At 48.9% G+C, this 10,026-nt stretch overlaps 1 protein-coding gene across 1 annotated transcript; it reads right to left on the minus strand.

Moving 5' to 3' along the window:
- Nucleotides 1–358: 358 nt before the first annotated feature.
- On the minus strand, nucleotides 359–7,031 carry LOC101990944 (gastrokine-3-like). Its single transcript, XM_005365300.2, has 6 exons — nucleotides 6,876–7,031; nucleotides 4,405–4,458; nucleotides 4,092–4,226; nucleotides 2,503–2,610; nucleotides 1,101–1,242; nucleotides 359–453 (listed from the first exon to the last, which is right to left on the minus strand). Exons 1-6 carry the CDS (start codon nucleotides 7,029–7,031, stop codon nucleotides 359–361), a joined length of 690 nt encoding a protein of 229 aa, XP_005365357.1.
- Nucleotides 7,032–10,026: the final 2,995 nt, after the last annotated feature.

Genomic DNA, 10,026 nt, shown 5'->3' on the forward strand with positions numbered 1-10,026 from the left:
CTGCAGGGGATGAGGGAGTCTGCAGGGGATGAGGGGGCCTGCAGGGGATAGGGAGCCTGCAGGGGATGAGGGAGCCTGCAGGGGATGAGGGGGCCTGCAGGGGATGAGGGGGCCTCAAGGGGATAGGGAGCCTGCAGGGAAAGAGGGGGCCTGCAGAGTTGAGGGAATCTGTCTGCTAGCCAGTGACATGGAAACTTTATTATTTTTTCCTAGAAGGTAGAAGTTGCACCTCCCTCCTCCCCAGATTACAGGGTTAGTGCTGAGTGGAAAGTCAGAAGGTAGAGGGCTGGAAAGGGCTGCTTCCCACAGGCAGAGGCCGGAGCAGGCAAGTCCAGTCTTCACATGGCTGATGTAGGGTTCAGAGCCCAGGGATCTCACCACAGATGGACAGTCCCATGAAGGAGAGAAACTGGAGCTCAGAACAGGATTCTGGGTCCATGTCCAGGGCGGAACCTTCAAGAGAAGGGAACCACACTTTAGAGAGAAGGCCAGAGTCATCCTTACACCAGGTACCTGCGTTATGGACCCTCAGGTCAGCGCAAGCACACACCGGCCCCTCTCTCCAGCCTCTGCAGTAACCATCTTCCTTTATTGTGCATTTAATCCCCTAGCCTGACATGTCCTGTTTCTTTCCTGGACCATCTGTTCTGAAGAACTCTGACTTGTGGATAAGAGAGTGGCAACAGCTATGTTGCTGACTGAATCTGGACTCATGGGCAGATCTTGGAGTCTTAGCCCTGCTAGCTAGGCTCTTCGGGTCACTGATCTCCTCACACTTCAGCCATCCGCTGTGCTATTTCCAGTGTGGTCTATAATAACCGTTAGGCTCCACGTGCCTTGAGAAAGAGTAGGACTAAGGACTCCAAAGCTGCAGGCCTTCCCCTACAGTGGGCATAGCAAAGCTTGAATCGGGGCAGGATGACCATCGGCCAGCGGATCCCTGAGGAGATGACTGGCTGTTTCCCTTCCCCACAAGCCCCCAATACATCCCAGGCCACGGAAGCAATGGATCAGCTGTCATTACAGCTGGCTGATAGGTACTGAAACTCAGCCTGCATCTTTTGATTCACATGCCGCCTTCTTTTGGTTTCTGAACACACCTTCTTTTTGCTGCTGGGCAAAGTAGGCGGGGACTGCTCTGCACAGGTCCTGGACAGGCACTCCGTACTGGGCCAAGTTTTTGACTCGGCTGGGTAAAACCGTGTAGGTCAGTCCGCGGGTGGGTGGGTAGTGACCGGAATCCTGGAAGATGGGGGCGTCTCAGGCATGGCATATCAAAGAAGGGATCACAGGCAAGTTGTGAATGTGCGTGGGGCGATTCAGGTCCACTGAGAACCCCGAATTGCTTTCCTTTAGATGCAATATTTTATCAAGCCACAAGAGGACGAAAGTGACTCTGGTAAAAATCTGTATGTGTCCCAGCGGCATTTCCTATCAGCTTTAGATGTTTTCTGAACCAAAACGATAGAGTAGCTTGTTGCATTTATATTTTGTTAATTTAGATGAATGGGACATTTTCAACTCCTCTTTTATAGATTTATGTATTCTAATTTTATATGTCTGAGTGTTTAAAGTTACAGTCTGGTGTGAGTCACCTTGTGGGGGCTGGAAACCAAACTGGTTTTCTCTGCAAGAGCAGCAAGAACTCTTAACCTCTGAGCCATTTCTCCACCCCGACTTCATTTTTAAAAAGCGTTGCTTTAACACACTTTTATTTCTTTCCCAGAGTTTGTACCACAACCCCAGTCCTGAGTACTGTTCAAACGTGCTGATATTTATGCAAAGTTTGAGCAGAGTCCTTGAGTAGCCAAGGGTTTCTTCCTGGGTTTTAATTTATTCCTATTAACAGTTCCTGTCCCATTGGAGAGGGCAGGCAAGAATTTCAGCACTTTTGGGCTTGACTGCAATTAAAGATGTCGGTGATGGCAATGATAACAGTGTGTATGGGCATGTTCATGCATTTGTGTGTGTGTGTGCATGTGTGCATGTGTGTGTATGTGTGTTCATGTGTGTGCATATGAGTGTGCACATGTGTATGCGTGTGTGCATGAGTGTGCGTTGTGTGCATGAGTGTGTACATGTGTGTGCATGTGTGCATGAGTGTATGTGCATTGTGTGGGCATTGTGTGTATGAGTGTGTGTACGTGTGTGTGCATGTGTGTGCACCTGTGTGTGCATGTGTGTGCGTGTGTGTGGTGGGTTAGGAAAGACAGGGAGGAGAGGAGGCAAGGGACGTGAAATCACTGCAATGCTTGCATCCAACCACTTGTCTTCTCTAGCACAGCTCGAGCCCATTGGGAATGCATCTAAATGAGGTCACTGATTCCACTGTGACTTGCCTTGAGAGGGCGGCTGATGTCCTCGAGTTCTTTGCCCATGACATGATTTCATGGCATGAAGAATAGGTACAGAGGAAGCTCCTGTGAGTGAGCACTGTCCCGGAGACTGGCTGTAAGTTGGAAAACCCCATAGTCGATGTCTATCAGAGAGAACTGGACTCACCTGTGTGCCCAGAGCCTGGGTAATATCATCCAAACTTGGGAAGACTGTCAGGTCCATCTTGGCCAGGACACAGGCCATCTTACTAAACAGCTTAGCTACCAGGAGGGCCTTAAAGCAACAGCAGAAACATGGCATTCAATCAGTCCCAGTACTAACACACCCGCTCCTCTCAGGTGTCCAGACCCTGTTAGTCTGACTGCAGTGCAGAACATCTCAGCAGTGCTGCTGGAAGCCAGGGCACACGGCAGCATCAGGAGCGGTGTGGTATTGAGCCCTGCTGCTCCCTAGGCCCAGTGCAGCCATCTCCTCTGCTCCTGATGGTGAAGGTTTTCTCTCCCAAGGTGTTCTGATGTCAACATAAGGATGTGGGTGCCTGACTGTGCAGGATGGTACTACAACAATACAGGGGATCTTAAGGACCTGGCTGGCTGTTCAACGGCTCTTGGGATCCTCCATGGCCTCCCTGAGCCTCAGTTTCTCTATCTGTAAAGCAGGAGGACTGGCCTTTCTTCCATGGAGTTGTCATGAAGTTGAGGGGGAGATCTGAGATCCCCACTACCTGGGAGAATGTTGCGTAAATTGGAGCGGGCTCTCTGAAAACCCAGGGCAGTCAGAAGGCCTGTATCATGACTGCGACTTGAATTCTAGATCTAGGTCTGTCTTGGATGCTCTTTTCTGGTGGCCTACGATATTTCTTTCCTGGCTTAGATGAGAGATGCCATTTGCTACCCCAGGCTCAACTGCAAGAAGCTAAGCCTCTAGCAATAGTTCTGCCTTCCTCGCGCCACCTAGCGGCCTACGGTAGAATGCTGTGTGAGGAAATTTTTCCTTGGGTTTTAACAACATCCATGAAAGGCAATCAGTTTGTGGCCTGGGAGCCTTCTAGGAGGATTCGGGGGATCTGCTTGAGGATTTAAAAGTGGGGAGGAGAAAAGAGAGAAGGTATTCAAGGAAGAGAACATGACAAGAAGGTGACAGCTGGCTGAGGAGGGCCTGGGAGCAGAGGGCAGGGTTAAAGTGTGGGTGTTAACTTCATTCCATCCTTCCAAGTTCCACTAGGTGGGAGAGGCCGCTGTTGGAGCTGCTCTGCTGATATGGACACTGAGGCATGGCAGGCATAAAAATATCTCTATGGTCACAGAACATTTTATTAGAGTTCTGCCAAAGCAGCAGGTTTCTCCTCCTGATCATGTGCCATTCATTCTAATTGCTCTTACTACCGAAAGAGATGCTAGTTCACAGCACCAATCCCTTAGAAGTCAGCATCACAATACAGAGCTAAGACAAAGCAGCTTCAGTAGCACACCCTAGTCTCAGAGGAGGACAACGAAGATGGAAAAGCAGTCTGGTCTGCTTGGACCACTTGAGAGTTCCTGCAATAAGCGTGTTTGGCATCTTACATTCTTTTTTGTTGTTGTTGTTTTGTTTTGTTTTGTTTCTCGAGACAGGGTTTCTCTGTGGCTTTGGAGCCTGTCCTGGAACTAGCTCTGTAGACCAGGCTGGTCTCGAACTCACAGAGATCCGCCTGCCTCTGCCTCCCGAGTGCTGGGATTAAAGGCGTGCGCCACCACCGCCCGGCGGCATCTTACATTCTTGTAGTCCACAATTCCGTTCCATTCGCTCAGAACATTGTTGTCTTGGATGCTGACCAGACCTCGGAGGACATCAACATGGATGGCCTGGGTCCCCACAAAGCCATCCAGAGAATGACTGTCACTGGTGTTCTAGAAAAGACCGATGAACAGTGAAAAAGTCACTGGCTCCAAGTGTCTACCTGTCTATCCCTGGTAGGGTTAAAGGGAATCCACGAGAAATTATGGGAATGCAACCCTTGGTAGTTAGCTTTGAAATGCCAGTGCTAACAGAGGGGTAGGCAGACTGGGCCCTCTCCAGCATACTCACCACCAGGGCCAGAGATGGAACTAGGAAGATGGTCACAAGAAAGGAAGGTGCAGTCTGAAATGGAACAAATGTCAATGCTACTTGTCCTTAGCCTCAGGCGAGCTTAGACTTCAGACTCTGCCTTACAGGACGGATCCTTCCAATGAGGGTCTATAACTCTGGCCTTCGCTCATCTCCATGGGGCCCCGAATGTGTCACCATAGTATACTGTCCTCAGACAGGGTGTGCCTACTGCTCAGGAAGCTAAGCTGCATCAGCCACTTGAGGATACGTCCTGTGTGGCTTCCACCGTCAACCGCTGGAATAGATTTAGCTAACCTTATAGGCTCTGATTGGCTCACAGGGCAGGGCCAGCCTGGGCCATAATAGCTCAGGCTCCCACTCTTCCTCTTTGCACCATCCTCTCTTCTTCTGCGGCGGGGCGCACCCTCTGCTCCGGCTCTTCACCCAAATCCTAAAGCTCACAGATGGCTCTGCTCCATCCCCTGCCCATCCTCAACCCCTCTGGAATCTAATTCTCTCCAGGTTTCCTTTCCTCCAGATTCTTTTACCTTGTCTAAGAAGAAAAGCTACTCACCACCATTCCCACACTATTGTGGGTGAGCAATTATGTTAGAATGTAATGGGGCCTTAAAATATTTCAGTTGCCTATCTCCTCTGTGTGCCATGCCCTGCTGATGGAGGGACTTCTCTGTATCAGACATTAATGAAGGAATTGGGGGACTACAATAAGCTAGCCATAGTCTATCATGGACTTGAGGCTCGCCCAGCTCAAGTGCACCCATTGTATCAAGTGGAACTGATAAGAAGATAAGAAAGTCTTCCTTTCTCTGCACACCCGTGTAAAGTCTGCATTCAGTTTCAATAATAAAGGGCAAGCTACACCTCAAAGGCAAAGGAAACAGCTGTTCTACAACATCACTATTGCCACAGTGCAATGAGCTCTGCCGCAAGACCCGGGAGCTGCAGAGGGCAGGACCGCTTTACTAGACAATTGAAACCTGACTTGGTCATGCCCGCCGTTAATGGCGGGATCTGGGAGGCTAAGATGAAGGATTTTGAAAGTTGGAGGCTAGTTGCGAGGAGTGCATGGTAGCCTGGACTACAGAATGAGGCCTTGTCTCAAAAAAATCCAAAGGAACAAAAACACACTATCCCAGCTGATGTGACATATATCTCATTTTCCCACCGGCGATTTGTAACTAAGAAACACCCCTGAAGAAAAGACTCTAACCTACAAAGAGTCTGGGCTTTAAAGAAGTTAGCTATTGATTCTGGCAGAAAACACTGTTCACTCAAATTCTGCAAACAGACAATCACCAGCGGAAGATTACACGCCAAATCATAGCTGGGATTGGAAGAGTTCTCGGGGAAGGGAGAAAGCAGACCTCCTTGGCTGTTTCGACACATTCAGAATTAAAATGTACTCACGAGGCCTTTCATGTTGTCTCTCGGGCTTTATGCATCGGCATTCATGATATGATTTCTATGACCCATTGACTTCCTGAGTCCAGTTTATATAGCTCTCAGTCTCCCAGCTCTCTGACGATAAGGGACCATTAGGGAAAAAGCAGGTTATGTGATTAGAGTTATTGTTTCTCTTTGCCACATCTGAGTGTTTTCCTTTCTCCCAATGGCCCTACAGGTTCCAAGGCAAACACCAGATAAGAACAGGTCTTTGTGGCTGGTTCACTGGTGACCTTAGCCACTATGCGAGAACTTCTCTGCAGCAGAGCCCACAAAATGCTCCCAGTACAGAACCAAGATGCTCACTGCTTTTACATCTGACTTCTGGAAAGTATTTTTTCCTAACGGCGAGGGAGGTTTAGAAGAAACCTCATAAAACCTCGAAAGAAAAACTGAACTACAAGGTGGGATCGGCTGACGAGCAGTCTGGTCCCTTCATCCAAACCCAGACTGCGCTTGTCCTGATCTGCGCTCTGTCTCCACCAAGCTGACCTCTGTCCATCGCTTCAGCACCCGCTCTGGCAGATTTAGCTCAGGTCCCAAAGAAGGCTCTGATGGCCGTCCCTCTGCATGGCTTTTATGTCTCTTCTCTTCGTGTCAGGGTAATTTTCTCCATGAGAACAAAACACCCAAACCCTTTGTCCAGCCCCAGAACTACTGAGGCATGAGGAGTGTTGACCTTAGGCAGTAACACCGAGTCAGGTGTTTTCTTGCCTCGTGTTCTCTCGGGCTCTGACAAGTGGTGCCCCAGACATCTGGATGCAATTGAAATCTCCTAAGGCCAGAACGAGTCAGACATTTCTTCTGAGAAGAGAGCTGCACAGTTGACCCTAGGCTTCTGCAGACTCAGAGGAGGGCCAGGCAGTGTAGTCCTGGTTGGGCTCAGGGCTGAGATAACGTTGTAATCCTAGCTCCAGTTCTCAACGTTACAGAACACAGCACAGCCCGCGTAGTCATCACCACTGAGTCGGTAAAATGGATTAAAGACGATTAAAAGGCCATACAATCACAGGGTCATAGGCGCTACAGACCTGACAGATCTGCGTCTCAGTCATGGCTTCGGTCTCCTGTGGCCGACCGCAGGGCCTAGGAGCAATGGCACCGCAGGGGCTAGGAGCAATGGCACCACAGGGGCTAGGAGCAACGGCACCGTCAGCCATTTTGCAAATGAAGACAGATTAACTTTGCCAACCAAGTTCAACTCCGGCCTCTGCACTGGCCAGATCTACGACCGCACAGCTAAAACTTGAGTTTACATCTCTGGGCTTCAAAGGCTCAACCTGTATGCGTTTCTTTCCAACTGTGCGGCCCTTTGGAGTTCATTTCCACCAGGCTGCAGATTGGAGAGGGCAGTGGTTCCGCCTCCATGACACCACCCCAGGTCTTCTGCTTTCAGGGTTACTGCGTGAACAACTAGATTTGTTGGAGCTTCTTGTCCTGAAAATGGGGACCAGAAGCCATTCAATAGGCAGCTAGGTACCCTCTCTTCCACTACGCTAAGTCCAGGAGCACAGAGCAAAGACAACCAAACTGGAGGCAGCTGTGTCCTACAGGGAGGACGGGTAGATGACCCCAACTGAAGTTCCATTCTAGAAAAATCTGAGAGGACACCTAGACAGGGCTCCAGACAAAAGGAGACTATAGTCCATAAAGAGACACAGAAAAAGGGCCTCGGGATCAGAAAACCATGCGGAGGCCGCAACTCCTGACCTTCTCCAGCGTTCATCATGAGAAGGGCTCTAGAAATGGGGGAGGGGCATGTGTGGCAGTTACTCAACTTTCTCCTCAAATGTTCAATGAGACCAGCTTCTGGGATTTCAGGATTTCACTTCCTAACTGGTTGGAGTCGATGTTGATTGATGGAACAAGATTGGGATGTCTTCACAATAAAATACTGGACACAAACGCAATTGATTTAAGAGTGTCTGACTGCTAGTTAATACTGGCATTTCAGCTCTTCCCTAAATGATGATCTAGCCGCATTCAGCCCTGCAAAGGCCAGTAGCCACATGTCTGGAGGAGTAGCCAATCCTTTGAACCACAGACTCTTACTGAGCAAGGATGGTTGCCAAGATAAAGTTTAGGAAGTACCTCTTTGTGAATTTACTTGCGATCTCCTGACTTCCTCAAGCTCTTCTCAGTCCTCAGAATGATCTGGCTGCTGCAAGCCTTTACCTGCTGTGGAATATTTGTTTAACTAGGCAATGATGTGGTACATTTGCTTATGCTGGATTTGTTTGACTATGTAAAGATGTGTTACATTTGTTTATGCCGCATTGGTTCCACAATGTAAAGACACGTGGCTCTGCCTGCCTAAGGTACCTGATCAGTCTACTAAAAAGCTGAACAGCCAATACCTAGGCAGTAGAGGGCTAGGTGGAGCTGGTGGGCAGAGAGAGGAGGAATCTAAGGCTGGAGAGAACAAAGAGAATGGGGGCTAAAGAGAGGGAGAGGCCCTGGGCCTGCCAGGCAGGCAGTTACCAGGCAGCCGGACACAGAGGAAGCAGGAAAGCAGGACACACAGGATGAAGGAAAGGTAAAAGCCCCGAGGCAAGATGTAGAGGAAGACAAAGTTATAAGAGCTAGAAGGACAAACGTAAGCTAAGGCCACACATTCTTAGCTCATAGTAAAGTCTCCGTGTCATAATTTGGGGACTGGCTGTGGGCCCAAAAGAAAGCCTGCCACCTTTACCGCTTGTCTCTAGCCTCTCTCGAGTCAGTTGCATACACTGAACACATCCCTTTACCGCTTGTCTCTAGCTTCTCTCGAGTCAGTTGCATACACTGAACACATCTGGCCCTCTGTCTTCCCCGTGTTCACCCCTGGCTTTCCTGGCTAGCCCTTGCGACTGGAAACACAGATTTCTTCCTTCTCTGCCTTCTTCAAGCCAATTTTGTACAGTATTCTTTCCCCCAGCCTTCCCTCATTCCCAGCAAATATCTTCTTCGTAAACATAATTCCCTGCCTGCAACCCTTGTTGGGTATGTTCCCATTGAGGTTTATTTGTTTGTATAGTTGTGTAACCAGGCCATTAAATGGTACACCTATGCCACTGCCAACTCTATAAACTTAGGAATCTTGTTTTCTGGTGTAAACTCAGCACCAAATATTTAGAACCTGCCCCAGAGGAAGTATTTGGAAAACCATATGCTAAATGGTTGAATAAGTGGATTTTATGTAAGATGTATTAACCATCTGACCTGGTTTGTTTTGTTTTTAATGTGGCATAAGCTAGAGATATTGAGAAGAGGTATCTCACCTGAGAAAACTCCTCATAAGGCTGGCCTGGGGGCAAACCATGAGGCATTTTATTATTAGAGACTATGGGAGGGCCCAACCCAATCTGGGCAGGTTGAATGGGCTAAGAAAGGAGGCTGAGCAAAAGCTGGACAGCAAGTCAGGAAGCAGAATTCCTCCATGCTCCGCCATGGCCTCTGCATGGCCAGGTTTGCATCCTGTTTGAGTTCCTGCTCTGGCTTCCTTCAGTGATGGACTGAGATGTGGAAGAGGAAGCAAAATAAACCCTTTCCTTCCCACGTTGCTCTGGGTCACAGTGCTCTATCACAGCAATAGAAACTCTAAGGCACCATCTCTAAGTCCCCCAGAGCCCTTAGCAGTGTCTGGTAAATAGAACCAAGCAAATATTTGTTTAAGTCAAATAATGGGATCAATTATTTAATGACAATGTGAACAAAGAAGGCAATTAAAACCTGAATATAACAGCCCTCTTTGTAACCCCCATCTAAAGTTCAGTTAAGGCTATTCTAAGATTTTTGTCTGTGGCCTTGCGGGTAGGAGGTGAAGGGGAAGGTCAAGAAAGCTAGGAATCCGCAAAGCTGTTTGTCCTTTATCTTGCATCCTGGAGCCTTGGCAGGAGCCAGACTCCTTTGCCGGATCCCTGGTCCTGCTTGGTGTTTGTTCAGTGCACTTTGATCTTCTCCCTGATGCACAAACCACCTGTTGCAAACCAGAAACTTCCTCATCTGTGCTTCGTATTTTTCAGATTCAGCCTGGATGCCAACTTCTGCACTGTCCTCTGCAGTGGTACTGGGTGCTGACTTCTGCACTGATCTGCAGTGGTACTGGGTGCTGACTTCTACACTGATCTGCAGTGGTACTGGGTGCTGACTTCTACACTGATCTGCAGTGGTACT

This window comes from Microtus ochrogaster, unplaced genomic scaffold (assembly GCF_000317375.1).
Source record: "Microtus ochrogaster isolate Prairie Vole_2 unplaced genomic scaffold, MicOch1.0 UNK1, whole genome shotgun sequence".
Lineage (NCBI taxonomy): Eukaryota > Metazoa > Chordata > Mammalia > Rodentia > Cricetidae > Microtus > Microtus ochrogaster.